The following is an 18067-nucleotide window of genomic DNA, read 5'->3' as shown; positions in this document are numbered from 1 at the left end:
ATCGTTTTACTTCTTTTTTTGCAATAACGAACAAGCCCCTTTCTTGGTCAGCCATTTTGAATGATATCACTTGACTGATTGGTTATCGGCCTCATGGTGTAGAAGGGGTTTGCTCCACCAACTAGTAGGTTCTGAAGGCCATTATAATCCATGGACAGTTTAAAATGTATTTCATATTTTAGCCTAATTTTACCCTAGTTACTGTCACCATGGTGACACATGAGACAATGACAACAGAACAGTGAAATTGTTAGTTCAAAATATAAAGTCAGCTGTAGAATGAAACAATCTGCAAATATTAAGATCATGGAGGTGTCCAAAAGTAGCCTACACTGGATCATTGTAAGAGGGAGACATATAACGTTTCTGCATGTTAGACTGTAAATAATCAGCTGGACTTGAAAAGAAGCACAGTGAACAAAACGGGCTGCAACTAACAATTATTTTTTTATTATCAATGAATCTGACGAGTATTTTGTTGAATAATCATCTATAAAACAAAAAATGGCATTCACAATATCCTAGAACCCAAGGTGACATCATCAAATGTCTTGTTTTGTCCAACAAACCGCCCAAAACCTGAAATAATATTGAATTTACAATTATGTAAAACAGCGACAATCCTTACTTTGAAGAAGCTGGAACCAGAGACTTTTTTAGTCTGAAAAGAAGGACTTTGAATCGACTTTGGTTAATCAACTAAAACGTTGCAGCGAGTACAAAGACACAGGCATTTAAGTAGACCAAGTAATTGAAAGTGGGTCTGGTAAAATTAGAAAGGTTTCAGAAGCAGATTTTTGTCTGGTTGAACTGAATCAGAAAAGTTTTTCCTGAGCTGAAATTGAACTTTTTAGGAATGATCAGTTATAGGGACAGCCATGTCTTGGGTCCCTCTTTGTGCAGCAGTGACATCTACTGGTCTAGGTTTGTACAACACAGCCTGAGAGGTCAGCAGGAAAAACTACATTCTTCTTTTAAAGCCCTACATTATTTCCAGGTCCCAGTTTTTCAAAAGAATTTAATCTGGATCAAATTAAAGGAACATTGGATTGGATCACTATGATCCAAATACCAAATTTCAGGAACCAACAGTGTAGCCTACTGGCTTAGCAAAGAACAACAGGTAGGCAAAATACTGGTGGCCACAAATAGCCATTGTTTGTTTTAATTTTAAGAAACAGAAACACTGTAACAAACAAAAACATTTTGTTATAATGTTAAATAACAAAACAAAAACAATACTATCCAATAGTCAAAAATCATTTGCATGACAGATACCAGCTCTTTCCATCTCTGCCTTTAGGAGATGTATCTCCATCTGCACTTTTTTCTGCTGCAGTTGGGTAAGGAAGATTTGTTCTTTACCCGGTTCAATTTGTACTTCTGGGTTCGAAAAATCACAACTGAATCCACCCTTCTGATGGGTTCAGGATAATCCTGTTTTTTTTGGTTCAAACAGATCCCAAACCGAGTTCAAAGTTTAGAAAAACCCAAAGGGCAGGTTTGATCGAGATCAAATGTAAAATTGGATTACATGCGCTCGGAATCCTACTTTTGCTTTTGAAAAACCCATTTCCAAGATTTGATCCAATCCGTGATCCGAAATCCCACTGGATTACTTTTGAAAAACTGGGCCGTGATGACCAGAAGAGATCGGAAGCATCCCACCGAATAATACAGTGAGTAAGTTTCAAACTCAGTTCCATATAACAATAACACAGTAAAAGTCAAAGTTAAGACTTTATCAAAGCACCTTTTGTTGAAACATAAACTACAACTTTGTAACTGAATCTGTGCAAGCGTGCAGGGTGCATTACGGCTGCTAAGGTTCTGAACCGGGTTAGCTTTACATGGTGGTAATTAATGATTTTCTCAAGGATATTCTGCACTTCCTGTTTTTGTTAATTAGTTTTTATGTTATTCTTGTAATCTTCAGATGTCCTTTAGTCCTTATGTCTGTTATGGGGTGGATTAAGTAATGATATATTATTATTGCCATTATTATAATAATAATTGTTATTATAGTGAGCGAGAAAACACTAAATACAGAGATGGTAAATGATGACACCAAAAACATTGTTTTATTTTTTAATTTTCATCAAATTATTGTAATCAAAATCCAAAAGTCCTTTACAAATACAGGATAGCTGTGTTCATACATATCAACACTGTTACATAAATACACCAACATTCCTTAATAGGGACACAAAAAACACAAACAAAAACACAAAGGTTTGAAATACATAACCATAGGACTACAAAGGTAAAATTACATACATTTATAATGGTCAATGTATGTGTGCATGTGTGTACCTGTGTATATGTTTGTGTGTTATTGTCCATGTCTCATCTAGGGCCGAGTTTTAAGGGGGTTTTGGGAGATGAGAGGTTCTTCTTGCCGTTATGGGGCTTCACTTTCAGGTTTTGTTTTGGTGCCGGTTTCAAGTAAAAGTGAAGCTGTAAGGGAAGAGATGGAGAACAAAAGTGTGAATGTTCAAGGCAGAGTACATTTCCAGCCTATAAGAACATGCAGACATAAAAATGATTCACAAGCAGAGTCGGGTTCTCTAAAAGTGCTACTTACTACCGGCTTTTTCACTAAAAACAAAAAGTAAATTGGTTGGTACAACTGTGAGTCAGCTGTTAGATTCCTGTCTTTTGCACCAATATACATGTCCTTTCCATATAGATAGAAACTCACCTGTATGGCCTCTGCTGGTCCCACTGTGACAGTGCTGGTGGAGGGGGCGTAACCTGGGGCCGATACTGTCACAGTGTAGGTGCCTGGTAACAGAAGTCGGAAATAGTCGCCATCCACTCCTGGAGGAATGAAGACATGGGAAAAGATGAGAGGTGGAAACATCCAACTAGTTTATTTCAACTATTATTCATTTTAATTTAGGCCTACACAGTGGTGGAAAAGTATTCAGATGCATTGCTTAAATAATGGTAGCAATACCACTCTGTATCGCCAGTCTGGTATGACCAGTACCGTGTGGTGGCTAATGTTAGTGAATGTTAGTTAGATATTACTAGTTAGGTTAGTTGACTGATTCATTTTTTATTCAGTTTTCTGACTTGAAGACACCTTTTTATTTGTGCTACTGTTACAGTAGAATTAGCATGTATTATTATCCTGTAATTGTCCTGTAATGTACTCACTATTCATGTAAAATGGCCTCTGGTAGAGTAATAGTAACGATTGCTAATTATTACTGATGCTTTAACATGTAAACAACATTTTAATGCCAAAGTCGGCCAAAGTGGAACTGATTATAGGTATTTTTTTAATATACCATTGGGGGTTTAATTTACTATTTTGTAATGAATCAGATGTAATGTGCTCATTACAGATTTTTAAAGTCTAAAGTAGTAACTATAGCTGTCAGAAAAAGAAAAGTAACTTTTAAAAAAAAAAATGTGTGGCAATCTTAGGCCTTTATTTGACAGGACAGCTTAGACTTGAAAGCAGAGAGAGAGGGGGAATGACATGCAGCAAAGGGCCACAGGTCAGAATTAAACCCGCGGCCACTGTGTCTAGGATAGAGCCTCTGCGTACGCTCTACCAGTCGAGCCATACCCAGGTGAGCTACCAGGTGAACTACCCAGGCGCCCCAGTAGCATACAATTTTAATACTCAAGTAAACTACACGTACCTCAGAATTTACCTTCAATACATTACTCGTTAAATACAGTACTCTTCTAAATGTAAATACAGTGCCCATACAATTATTTTTAAAGTGCATTTCCACTATTGGCCACTAGGTGGCAGCTTGTTCCATTCCAGTGTGAGGATTGCCAGGACATTAACAGATCATTTATCACACACCTCTCACTCACACATACTTCTTAAACCCCGCAGTTAAGGAGTATAAAATAAACCCAGGAAATAACCACATCTGTGTAACAATTAACTGACACCCATCCAGCCCCTTCTCACCACTGGTCACATCGTGGTTGATGCCAGCCACTGCGACCTCAGCATTGCCAACAGGGTTGTTGTTTTCATCATACACCATGCCTTTTATTCCATGATGCACCTGAAAAACAAGTTATTTTTCCATTTAATTTGACCAATTTCTCGCAGTTCTTTCTTTTATGGATCCTGCCATTTGTGCTTGAGCTTTGGTCACCCGCCATATGTGACGTTAATCTAGGCAAGTCAGGTATGTGTAACCATAGATAGCTTTTTGTTGAATGCTGCAATGAATTACAGCATTGATTGCAAGTCATATCAGGTCATAAACTACATTTCCAATGCAAATCTTCCAAAAACATTAGACCTTATTAACCTCCCTCGGCCCTGTGGTCTGCAACAGACATACAGTCATACAAGACCAAACAGCATCTGCAGGCCATTTCAGTTTGATCTGTTTAATCAGTGCTGCAGAAAAAGTTGTGCATTTCTGAGCCCTCTCTTGGGGCGTAAGAAACACTATTAGTGGCAATGCATCACTGTATTTTATCTCAGCACTCTGACAATCTTGAATAAAGGATTATTTGTACCTCATACTTTGTGCTTTCATTGACGGAGGGAAGTCAGTTTACTCGTATTACACTTAATTTCATGCAGCTCATTTTAAGTCACTTTATCCAGGGATTCCCAGCCAACATTTACAAGAAACCAGGGTATTGGACTCATGACTCTTGGCAGTTGGGTTTTTGTGTGTAACTGTATGTCTGCGTATTTGTGTGCACCTAGTTGTAAATGACCAGTAACTTTCCAAATTGTGAGAGTCTGTATGTGTGTTCTGACCTGTTCAAGGTATGAAACCAGTGCTTCTCGGTTGCCCAGCCATTCTCTGGGCAGTGCTGATGCTGGAGGAAACTTATCACAGCTCAGCTCCAGGGTGATCTCAAAACAGTTGGTGTACAGGTAGTTGAAGTCCTGCATGCCTGAAACACACAGAAATAGACGCTTTACTTTAGAGTTCAAGAAAAGATCACCAAGATCTCTTGTTTTATTTCAATGGTTCCCAGGGTGGTTTATAGAGTGCTTTACGTTGAGCCTTAGTTTGCCACTTGAAGGAGTTGTTCAGATTAGTAAATTGTGTGATTTATCATTTTAGACCATCTAAAAGCCACTGTTACATATTGTGGGTCATTGAGAGTCCAAAGCTTTTACATTTTATTATATGGTCAAGATGATTTTTCCAAACCACTGTTTTTGTTGTTTTGACAGACTTTTAACATCTTTTAGACAGACTGTTTTACACCCAACTACAAAAAGTGTTTTTTTCAAAACCTGAATTTTCCAAGTCTCTGGCTTTGCAACTTTGCGATACAGCAATACTTTTCATAGAAGCTTAATGCATATGAGGCCAGGGTTGGGAGGGAAAGTTCAAATCTAACCTCATAGACCATGACATAAGACTTGGAGCAAAAGGAGTTGGTAAAATAAACATAACATGTTCCTGCTAAATGCGACTTTGGGCGTTTTTATCCAATTCAAAAGCTTGCATGACTCAACCGAAAAGCTCAACAGATTCACATTCCAAAGAATAATCCTGACCAGTCCAGACCAGGATTTACAGATCAAAGACGTGAATTTTGTTATTGCTGCAGTTACAGATTAACTGAACTGAAATTGAATACATGGCAAGACAGTTTGATGAATTTGTAGCTGTATCTTCCAAGCATGCTATGGCAAAAACATTTCTCATAAACCAAACGTGGGAGGACAAGGGTTGTAATGTGTCTGCCAGTGCCTGAGCTCGTATAACTCCTAATGGCCTGTAGGTGGCCAACGCCAGTAAATACAGTTTTTGCCGATTGCTTACACACGTGTTGCGGAATGTGGCTCATTGTGTCAAAACTCTTCACACAAATAAGACACAACACTTGGAGATAAATATCTCCCTTCGATGTCCAGATGAAACCCTGCAATCACAATGCAACAATCCTTTTTCAAAATGGCAACAAAATGATACACACATGCACCACTTGAATTAGTATTTCAAAGCAGCAACAAAACACTGATGTACTTTATACAAAACACTGCTTAGAGCTGTAATCGAGCCTTAAAAGTACGGCCCTAAAAGGCCCGAGCCCGACAGAGTTCGGCCCGAGCCCGACCCGTACATTTTGATTGACAGCTTTTTAAAAGCCCGAACCCGTTTACAGCCCGACTGTAAATGCCGTCTATCAGCATCATTAGATGGTCAGACACGCGCTTTGCACCGCGAGCGGGCACACGCACCACTCGGCGGAAAAGGGAGAGAAAGAAAAAAGAGACTGCGCCGCACGCGCACAGCTCCTTTGTCTTTCATAAAAAATGAGTAATTTATACATGACTAACGGAGGCTATAGGCCACTTGGAAGTTGCAACATATAAATTAATTAAGTCCTCCAGAGACCAGCCTCCGTTTCACCTCCTCAGGATCCATTTTCACGCTAATCGAAACGCATCAACTGACCGCTCATATACCATGCAGCCCGAAGCGCCGAGCCCGGCCCGAGCCCGTGTAAAATAATAGAAATTAAGCCCGAACCCGACCGAACCCGTCGGGTCCCGTCGGGTTCGGGCAAAGATCTTCAGCTCTAACACTGCTCTCTTAGTACTTTGTATACATGCTACTGTGAAAGATTGTTCCAGTACAGAACATCTACTTACATTTCAATGAATGCAAAAATAAAAAAGGCATCAGAAAAAAATATAGACAGTTTATTTTTTCCCCATCGCAGGTTTTTTCAACAAAAAACACAAAGAAAAAATTAGAGTGCAATGGTACGGGGATGGGGTGGATGGTTCATGGATCCTGCTTTCTGTTAGGGTCTGGCCACATCACCCCATTTCATTTTCATTTCATTTATTTATTTACAATACCGCTTCAAACATTACAATAATATAGTAAAACAAATAAATGTAACAAATCAAACATACATTCACATCACAATTAATATCATCCCTGGCCAGGCAACGGGGGAAATATCACAGTGGGTGCCGTATCCAACCCTGGACTGACCCCACCTCAATGTCTCTGCATGCCTCTTCTATTGCTTGCAGAAGAGGCATGTGGGTATGTGGTTGGTGGTCGTGCACTTTCCAGTGCCAAGCTGGCTTTTCTGCCTTTCAATTTTGACAGGACAGCTAGGTGAGAAAGGGGAGAGAGGGGGGGAAGACATGCAGGAAATTGTCACAGGTCGGATTTAAACCCTGGACCTCTGCGTCGAGGCATACACCTCTCAGTATATGTGAGCCTGCTCTACCACTGAAACCAACCCAGCCACACGAAAAAAAAAAAATCCTTAATCGGATTGAGAAATGGGGATTAAGGGGCCAAGTATACTGTAAAGCATTGTGGTTGGTGAACCAGAACAGCCTGTTGAAAACTAACACTATCCCAGATGACAACAATCCGCGGCTGCTGTGGTCCATCTTGTACATCTACATTATGTAGATGTACATTATGTTATGCATTCAGAAATGTGATTATATGTGCAGTATTGTAGGGACCTAGAGTGGCATGGTGATGGAGAACTCCTTGCAGACTAATGGCGGCACACAAGGTGATCATGTGTGTGGGGGTGTTGCCAATTTCAGATAGTGTTTTCCCTATGATTGCAAGAGTTTTCATTCTTGAACAAAGTTTATAATGTAAAAAACAGTGCGAAGTGTTTTGTAAGAAGTGTGTTTCAGGATTGCAAACAAAGTGAAAAGCAGAAAACGTGTTTGTAAGTTTTGATGCTTTTGTCTAAGCATTCATTTTTAGTGTGTAAGCAAGATCGCCTTTTCAGGAAAAACTTCAGGTTAGGCCAACAATAACCCACTTTGCCAGGATTAGTGCAAACTAGCAAGAGCTATGAAAAGCATTTTCAAGCTGGCAGCTAATGTTACAGTCCCTTTCCGTGGCTATTACGGGCAGTCCCTGCACCTACAAGCTGTAACATAACTGCTGTGATTGCGGTTTATCAAAACTGTGGTGTTTTTCGGGAAACAAGAACAGTTAGAAGAAGTTAAAGAGTTAAAGAGATTCTTGCAATTTTTGGTTGGCATCTTCATGGTTGAATGCACTTATTGTAAGTGGCTTCGTAAAAAGCCTCAGCTGAAAAATGAAATGTAAAGTAAAATTATAGTATTTTAACAGATATTAGTGGGTCGTACAATTCTGTTAACAGCTGTAACTGTTTGTGCATATGACTGTTAAGCTGTGGTCTTTGTAATTAATAAGCTATGTGTTAGCCATGATGATGATGATAAATTTCAATTTTGGCCACTAGGTAGGGATCTGACTTTAGTTTTAGGCCACCCTTACTGACAAGTAACCTATAGATCTGTAAGTCTGATTTTAGGTTGACCTGGCTTTGTTCTATTTGTGTTCTAATTCTCTTCCACGTTTGAATTAATGTTAGGTATTGTATTGTAGTGTTCAGTATGAAATGGATACATTTGTCAATTTGTGGACCAGGGTTCACCACTGTGGCAAAGTGTGTCCCAAACATCCCAGCCACTGCTTGAACCAGGAGCTACTAACTAAACAGTTCTTACCGCTGTCAGTGAAAAAATGAACTAAATAATGAAATAAAATATAAATACATCTTGGGTGCACGTTCAAAAAATTTAGACTACCCTCCCGTCAGGAGACTACCCTCCCATCCCCTGCTAGTACTTTTCCCTAAGGTTTTTGTTGGCATGTGTCATTTACAAACTTAAGCAGCTAAACTGAGGGGTCAGTGGAAGTGCAGCTGTTGGTGTAGAGAAGGTGAAGAGGTTAAAGGCAAGAGCAGAGCACAGAGGCCTTGGAAAGAGTCCATGACGACACAGAGAAAGCCGGCCTTGCGCGCCACTCAAGGCATGTCATTCATGCGGAAGTCTATGCCAGCGCCTGCCATCATTCATGCAGGTGGCCTTGTCTTTCTTAATGCCATGATAATGGACACTCTCCAACACCTTGGAACAATCTGTTTTTGTACGTGGAGGTGGTGAGTCAGTATTGTGCTCTCTGGTGTTGGTAAAAATAAAAAATAATAATAATAATCAGCTTATCCTATCCAGATGGGTAGTCTTGGCCTGCCTTCATCTGTTGTGGCTGTGCACTTATGGACACTAATAAAATCAGGGAGGGTATTTTTAAAGATGATAATGGGATGCTTTTCATGATTCCAGTGGAGTTTCTAGTGTTTTAAAAAAGTCTGTTTTATTTGTTACTTTCTCTTCACGAGCCAGAGGTTTTGCTTACCTTTAGACAGAGAGTACCAACTGGCCCCATTGGTGATTCCCTCATCGAAGAAGTCCCCACAGTTCCAACCCTTGTGCATCCAGCTGTGAGCGTACGAATAGGTCCTCGCCAACTGTCACCAAACACAAATAACACATGCGGCCAATCATTCGCATGATTTCACACACACACACACACACACACACACACACACACACACACACACACACACACACACACACACACACACACACACACACACACACACACACACACACACACACACACACACACAGTGATGAGATTATTAGATCAGATGTGTGTGACATCTGGAAAGAATATCTAATCTGCAGCACACCTTTCTGAAGATTTTGTCATCTGGAGTGGCCGCGTACGTGGTCCTCCCTCTAATGCGAGGGTCTCTCGACTTGTCGAAGGGGTAATTGGCTACCACGGCTCCTCCATGGAGGTTGGCTGACAGGACAAAATTGTAGTTTTGCATCCATTTTATGACCGCCAAAGTCTCTGGTTCAACCTGTGGAGGATATAGATATAACTTTTAGGGCTGATGTACTTGCAGGACAATGTACATGACATATGGACCTTTTTATAAAATGATATACACACATACAAAGCCATATTGAATGTCATTGTAGTACAGTCTTTACATAAAAACGTTCAACTCTTATTTTTGTAAAATATGGTCCAAATTTAGTCCATACATTCTTCCCCAACCCTTAAATTAAACTGCCAATGGCCTTGTAGTGCCTGTCAGCCCTACTGTATATTGTCTTGTTACTGATATTATTACACATAACCTTCACTTCATCCCAGGCTTTTCATAAACAACATAAGTGGACTGAAAATATCTGGTTTTCTTTTCACCCAGAACCATGGGCTTCTCAGCTTGACTGGTTCGGGACTAATCCTTGTTTTCTCTGCTTTTTTTGATTTACCATATGCAAATATGTTCTCTGTGATTTTTCCTTCCCCTTTTCATTTTCAAGCAACCAGGTTAATATTTAGGAAACCATTGTTTCATTCTTCAAGGTATCCTCTGCCTTTCTCAAGCCCATAAAGTGATTCTTGAACTTTACTTGCAGTGCGCTTTCTCCCTCATCCTCCAACGATTCAGTGTATGTCATTTGATCTAGAAAATGAATCAGGTATGGTTTGTGTTTGTTAAAATGCCCTCCTTTTCTGTTTTTGAGTCTAGAGTTAAGGGAGAAAGATTAGTTTTACAAGATAATGCATGAAACAAAGCTGCAAGGATAGAAACACAAATGTTACTACTACAGCAAATTTACAATATGCAATCTCTTGTAATAGGGTAAATTGTGGTGTCTCCTGTGAAATGCTACAAACATCTTAAACCTTTAAATTCCACATCTAACTATTCTAACATGCTCCGAGCCATATATCATGCATGGGAACAAGAAGTAACGCCTCTCCTTGAGTAAGGTATGTGGGACAATAAACACAGTCTGGTTCAGCTGAAAAATAGTCAGGCCGATCAGCGACGACTGGCCTTGAGGTGGGACTTCTGTTTTGAGGACTGGCAGGTGTTTAATGTTTGTGGATCTTTATATACCCTTGTGCATGCTGGAGGTCAGAGCTGTCACCATAGTGTAGGGTTACTTGTAAGGAGCACACACACACACACACACACACACACACACACACACACACACACACACACACACACACACATACACACACACACACACACACACACACACACACAGATAATATCTTAGTGTTACAAAGATCAAATAACTGAACAGAATACAATGGCATCTTAAATACAAATCCTCACAAATCCACACATTCTGGATCACTCAGTGGTTCATCGACAGACAAGGTTAGATTTCACACTGTATGGGGGGTGTCCTCTGCAGGCCAATCAAATCAGTTGTCAGCATTTCTATTTTTAATACAAGAACCAAAATAGTGCCATATGTCACCTGGTAGTCCCTGAGTTATTGCTGATTCAAGATTACTCTGCTGGGCCATACAATTTTATTTTTTCACCTTTTCCCTGTCTAAATTTGCATTATTGGTGAAACTATTTTTTTCTTTTCTTTTTTTATTAAATGTATTCCTCTGAATGAAACATCATCAGTTGGCTAATTAAAATGTAGCACTGCTGAACCTGCAGGTGAGGGGGCTTGTGGCTTCATGCAGCCTGTGAGGATGTAATCCCGACCAGCATGAATGAAGTATCTGTAACAGTGGCACAGTTACTCTTTTGTGTTTGCCTTTCAGGAGGCCGTCATGTGGGTAGACAGCCAGCTCGCGACTGGGAGGACCAGCGTTTTAGTTTTCTCAACACATTTGCAGCCCGGGAACTAGTAAATAGGAAGAAAAAAAAATCAATGGCTGTCCTTTGCTTGGGAACAAAACCACTTTTATTCATATGTAATAAAACAAAGGGGAGGAGAATGCAATAACATTGTCGTTTATAATTATTTGGATCAACCAATACTGTTTTTTCAAGCCCGATACGATACAGATTATTACTAGTTAATGAAACCGATAAATGATATTTAGATCCAATATGCATTTACAGTGGAAATGAAAAATGTAAGTCAAAATTGGGATTTTGGAATGTTTCAAACTCCAACACAAAACTTTGTTTAAATGCTTTAAGCAATTATTTAATAAATTAGAAACTTTCAACATAATACACAGTAGAAGATCAGATTGTGTTCAGATTGTGTTGTGGGACATTAAGTCAGACTCAGTGATGAGTGAAAACAAAGCAAACTGCCAAAAAATGGGCCAATAATCGGCCAGCGGCGATAATCGGTCTATCCCTAATAATTATCACCTAAAATAATACCACACTCAAATATGGTTAATCTTGTCAACAGCGTTATAATCCAATGGAAACAAACACGGTTTCAGATACTCCTCTTGGCTGCTACCGTGCTATCGCGCGAGATCCTGCACAGAGCACAACATCTATTGCTTTTAAACCGCAGCTGGGATATATACAACTGTGTGGCATCTTGTCCTATTGCCTCACGCTGCAGTAGCTGCTTCTGCTGTTCACTCGCTTCTTGGATCTTCTTCTCCAGTAGTCTTTTCCGGCAATAGATGTTGTGCTCTATGTGTGATCTTGTGCAGTAGCAGCCAAGAGGAGTATCCATCAGGCAAGTGTTATTTAAATATACTTCTGGTGCAGTTACAAACTTTCTAATGCCTCGTTTTATAAGTACAGAAACTATTTGTACTACTGTAGACGTTTGGTATCATTCCGGGCATTATTAGTGGGGTACTTTACAAGATACAAACGTGGATCCATTAGCGCCTGCACTAAGCTAACCAGCTGATAACGCTAACTCGACCAATGTTATAACAAGGGAAAAAAGCTTATGGGGGGTTGTTTGGCTCGAGGTCAAGGTGCAAAGCAGCCTAGGGTGAAATTACTCCGAACCATCACTTTAAAGGGAAACAGTAGCCCTTTAAGAGTCTGTTGGAGATAAGACGACTGCAGACGAGACACCTCCAAGGATCTGACCTTGATCCTTAAAATGTACTTTTCAGCCGACTAATCGCAATAGTTTGACAGCACACATTCTCAGCTTTCCCTTTTTTCAACATTTTATGCTGCAGTGATATGAAATAATAATTGCACAGTGAAATACAGTAGAGTCACCCAGAACAGAACTGTGTCTCTACCACAGCAGTTCATCAGAATATTTTTTTTTAATCAATGACACAGTTTCTCCCCCCAGTGTTATTCACAGTGTAGGGCTTTTTTTTTTTATAAAATGGGGAGGACATGTAGTAGCATGTATAGTACCTGACTTTTCAGAGAGCTTAGCGTGTTTCTGCCAAGTTACAAATGTTAAAAAAAAAATATCTACCAGGGTTTTATCAGTTTTTCACTGCCCACTGGAAAAGAGCACACAGGTAAAGGTTTTTATTATTTAAAGACAGACTCGGCAATGATGATTTTGAGTAGAATTACATGATTGTTGAGAGTTGCTCACTATCTCAAGGTAGCAGATAACAGTTACACTCTCATACCGCAGAGTGGGCCAGTTCAAATTCGCATGGTGGTGACGAAATGACAAAAATGTTTAGCTGAAGCAGAAGGTCTTGGTATACTGTACATATATCTTGTTAGGTTGTCATTATTTCATGAGTGAAAGAGCTTTAGAGGACTTCTGTATGTCAACTTTATTCTATGGTCTTCCACTAACATCCTTTATACATTTCAAAGCTTATTTTGAGCTTTGAATTCATCTCCTATGCTCCAAAGCAATCCACAAAAACTCACAGCAAACAGATAAAAAAAATATTCAAACTCACATTGTTTTTAAAGGTTGTAAGCTTGGATCTAAAAGGATATTTTCAGTCATGCTTTTGTTCCACTTTGTCATCTGAGTTGGAACTAGTAACATTTTGCCGCCTGTTTCATGTTGCAAAGACAAAAGAAAGCGGCCTCTTTCTGACCCAGAGGAAGAACAGCACAGTTTATATGAGGAGGTATAGGTTTGACAGTAAATTAAGCAAACACGCCCATCGAAACGGGTCAGACTGTACAGGCACACACAAACATACACAACATGAAACAGACAGCCTACTAAGGGATTCACTTACTGTTTGAGCTTATGGACTGTTTTTTTTATTTTTTTGTAGAAGCTCAACTGGCAGTGGAGTCTGATTCAGTACAAATCTCATGAATCCATTTATGTCAACAAAGTTAAAGCCAAGATAACTGAGCAATGTTACAGCTGCTCATTATTCAGCTCCATACTCAGACACTGAACACACACTCACACAAGCATGAGAAATGTACTCATTCATCTTCCTCTCTCTCTCCCACACAAGCACATACATGTATTTGCGCACACAGACACACGGACATAGATAAATGAGTGTTTCCTGTGTGTTTATCCAGCAGCACTGACCTGTTGCTCCCAGTTGTCCGGCAGGGGCAGGTGGTGGTTTCGACCGTTGGTCTTCTCGTAGTAGTACATGAGTGCGTTCAGGTCTGGAAAGTTCCGGTTCAGATCAAAATCTCTAGCATTCCCTCGACCCACCAGGTAGCCGTTGAACTCTGGACCCTGTTGACCCACAGACAGAATATCAAGTTTATCAAACAGCAGCTATACTGTTTCTTTTTTTCCCCAGTATTGATTGCATTATGATGTTTTGGCCTCTTCGGTTTTAAGATATAGTTTTTCAAGCTATGAATTAATATTGTGTGGAAGCAGCAAAAGGAAAACTGGTTTGCATATTCCACAAACTGCAACTTTTTTTTGTATATAACATTTAATTTACAATAATTTACTAGTTTTCTTAGGAATCTAAACTCAAACCCTTCCCATAAAAAGCCTATAATATGAAGACTCTTCATTATACTCGGAGGTTGGCATTTGTGCTTTGAGTCTCAACAACTATTGGATGGATTGCCATGAAATTTGATACAGACATTGATGTAACTAATAACTACTAACTTTTAGTGGGCATCATCAGGTCAAAGTCTTAACTTGTTTAATACTTTATTTCATGAGCAAATACTGGAAAAACGAATGGCATTCCATCAGCCACAAATGTACTTTTTGTTTAGCGCTAATTAGCAAATGTTAGAGTGCTAACTACTCTAAGATGTTGAACATGGCAAACATTATACCAGCTAAACATGAACGTGTAGGTATTGTCATTGTGAGCATGTTAACATGCTGACTTTAGCATTTAGTGTACAGCCTCACAGCGCCGCTAGCGTTGACTCTTGTTTTATTATATTCAGGGCTCAGAGACCTCTTTCTCTATTTGACTCCAAAGGAAACATTTAATCACTGAGTGTGACTTTTAAAATAAATTTTTCAGCAATGATACTCTTTTTTTATATATCTGGAGCAATTCCTAAAAATGATTTGTTACAAAATAAGGTGGCTCTTGTTGTTTCCGTGCAGACTTTCTGACCTGTTGTCAGACAACTGAAAGAACAGACTAGACTCTATATGGAAATAATTAAATGTTAAATTTGTTGACGCCTTGGGCATATACAGATATTTTTGTTGCTCAATCAGTACCCCAAATCAACGCTATACCATCTAGGATTCTGGGAAATGAAGCAGCCTTCCCATTGTTGTCCAGATGCTGCTGCATCCAAACATCTGTTGATGCAACAAATTATAGTTCTTTGTTTGTGTGTGTCGTCTGAGTGGCAAAGAGAGGAACCGTCATGTGCAACTGGCTTCCTCGGGACATATAATTAGTCTCAAAGAGATTGTGCGTGTGTGTGTTTGTGTTAAAGGGGGTTGCGTGTGTGTCTGTTGTTTCACGGGCCATATAATTACCCTTATTGTAGAAAGCTAGGGGCTCTCTCAGTGGGCTGATAGATGGGATTATTACAGACATTAGCAAACAGTGGAATATTTAATTAAATAAAAACTGTTTTTGGCTCTTTGTTGCTTGTCTTCAATATATATAAACACACACGCACATATCTTGTATGATATCTGATGGAGTCAGATGTGTGTTATGCTTTGATTTAACTTGCAGGTGTTTAGTTTTCCTGAGGGACCTTAACATTTCCAACATTTCCACTGGCAGGAACACAATCAAGCAAAAATGTGGAAACTTTCTCTCTACAAGTGGCAAATGATTGCTGAAGAAAAACAGCCAGAGGCATCCCAGTTGGCGATTTTCCCTGGTTTTCTTTTGGCACGTGGAAGCCTGGGGCTCACAGGTATGTCAGGGTGTACTTTACCTGTCTGGCTGCCACCTCGTAGCCATCGGGGTTCATGGAGGGCAGGATGTGGATGCGCGTGTCATGGATCAGCCTCATGATCCGCTGGTTTCCGGCCCGATACTCCTCGCACAGAAACTGGGAGAACTTAATGAGCAGTTCACGGCCGAGCACTTCGTTGCCATGCATGTTGCCCACGTACTTGAACTCCGGCTCCACTGGGGAGGAAGTGGAGAGATGGAGGGGGGCATGAGGTCAAAAAGCCACACAGAGCTGCCAAGCGTGACATTTAAAATGACTGCCTGAGCATGCACACGCATACATACACACATATGAGCACGCTCACTACATGAAAATACAGTAGACTCAATAGGCTAGGCTGTATTTTTCATGTTTTAAATTGAGGTTGTTTATTTTGTCTTTAAGATAGTAACTTGAGTTTCTATGTGTTACAGGATTTAAACTGTAACTTTTGGTCAGCAGCAGCAGCCACTCTAGCCATAAATGGCATTTATGGGATAATGGCAGATTCAATTTCCGTCTTTCTTATTATTTCTTGTCAAAATCTGGTGCCTATGTTACCAGCAATGCAAATCAACCTCCAGTTCTGTTGAAGATTCAGGTTTGTTATGCTAGTTGTACTGTAGCCTCGAGCTGCTAACCTCAAGCAGAGATGAGGAGCCAGGTTCAGTAACCTCACTTCTTTTTATCTCTACACTTTCAGATTTTTTTCATTTTTAAACTTGTAGTCTTCAGCCTGAACCGACAATTTATCAGACTTCTCTGGAGCCACAACAGGCTTTATACACGTGTTATCACATATGCAGTATTACTCCTGAAGACCTGTAAACAGGCTTTGAATTTGCTAACATTAGCCACCATGAGCTACTGATCATACGAAACCAAATAAGATTGCAGTGACAAAACTCTTAATGTATTAAACTGAGCAATGGTGCTGGGTTTTATTGCTTATGGATTCAACTTTTTATTTGAAAGAGAAGTGCTATGTTTTTCTTTCAAAACGCACAAAGTCTCACTTTAAACTAATTACTAACCTTAATGTCTTTAATTCTTATTTTCCTGATAAGGTAGATCTCAAGATTCTGACAAAGGTGAGCTCTGGGGAGCGATTCTGATTACAGCTAATTGGATTACATGGACAAGATCATCTGGCATTCCTGTGGGTATCTGCCTCTGATTGGGTGAGCCACCTATCCAAACAGTCTCCCTCTCTGTGTAGGGTTCCCTCCTCTCAGGGGTCCCTTCATTAATCATTGCTGCAGCGTTGATAGAACCAAGGGCCACCAAACACTGCAGCTAGACAGAGCTGCTGCTGAACACTAAAATAATGCTATGTGCCTATATGATTTTACACTAAAAGCATTGTACATACTGTATCACTGCATTACTTTATTTGTTTGCACTTCAGTTGTTCATGAGAAGAAATAAGTGTAGGTTTTTGGGGGGTAAGGTATTGTGGGGGTGAGCAGATACTTCCATATGTATGAACACCCTTCACTAATTGCTTCAGGCACCCAAATGGCAGCTTGGGCGCTGTAATTCACCTCCTTTTCTTTAACGCGGGGCCAACTGGCCTCAGGTTCAGAAAACAGTGTTGGCTCTAGTGTGCAGCTTTAAAAAAAAAACACACACACACACACACACACACACACACACACACACACACACACACACACACACACACACACACACACACCCAGCAGCATGTCAAAGACATGAACTTCCTAAAGGGTGCAAGGGGGTTGACCCAGACAAGACCTTGGGTCACTCCCCTCCATGAAGTGCACAGTTCCTGTTTTTCACCCTCGGTCATCTTGCAACAGAACAGGCGCACATCCTTCCATTCTACTGAAGGAAGCCCCTACGTGTGCAAATGCAGAAAAAAATGCAAGCTCAGCCGCAGCCAAAAAAGCATTCCCTGCAGTTGTCAAGCTTTTTTTTCTTCAAAGAACTGCCATTCAAAATGCAAGAATGGAAAAAATATTCAAAATCACTTACATGAGTGTGACCCTTTGGCCTGTTTTCAATACAAACATTAGCAATGATGAGGTTATGGTTTTCAATTTGTAACCGATATGCAAAATAAACACCTGGAGAGCTGATTCCGTGGGTAGGAGAGGAGGGGAAACAAGCAAAGCTTTGCAAGAGCGGGTTTAGGGCTTGTTGACTCAAAGCGAAC

The 18067-nt window shown here is 40.1% G+C and overlaps 1 protein-coding gene across 1 annotated transcript in view; it reads right to left on the bottom strand.

Moving 5' to 3' along the window:
* Window positions 1–2074: 2074 nt before the first annotated feature.
* cpn1 (carboxypeptidase N, polypeptide 1) overlaps window positions 2075–18067 on the bottom strand; it is a 17258-nt gene continuing 1265 nt past the window's right edge. Inside the window, exons 2-9 of the mRNA XM_039789294.1 lie at window positions 15889–16085; window positions 14081–14236; window positions 9517–9693; window positions 9180–9291; window positions 4757–4896; window positions 3941–4040; window positions 2702–2820; window positions 2075–2457 (exon numbers count right to left, since the gene is read on the bottom strand). Coding sequence (XP_039645228.1) covers window positions 2347–2457; window positions 2702–2820; window positions 3941–4040; window positions 4757–4896; window positions 9180–9291; window positions 9517–9693; window positions 14081–14236; window positions 15889–16085 — 1112 coding nt within the window. The 3' untranslated portion in view covers window positions 2075–2346. The remainder of the gene's footprint in view (window positions 2458–2701; window positions 2821–3940; window positions 4041–4756; window positions 4897–9179; window positions 9292–9516; window positions 9694–14080; window positions 14237–15888; window positions 16086–18067) is intronic.

The sequence above is a fragment of the Perca fluviatilis genome, chromosome 21 (assembly GCF_010015445.1).
Source record: "Perca fluviatilis chromosome 21, GENO_Pfluv_1.0, whole genome shotgun sequence".
NCBI lineage: Eukaryota > Metazoa > Chordata > Actinopteri > Perciformes > Percidae > Perca > Perca fluviatilis.
This window is presented reverse-complemented; position numbering and strand designations above follow the sequence as displayed.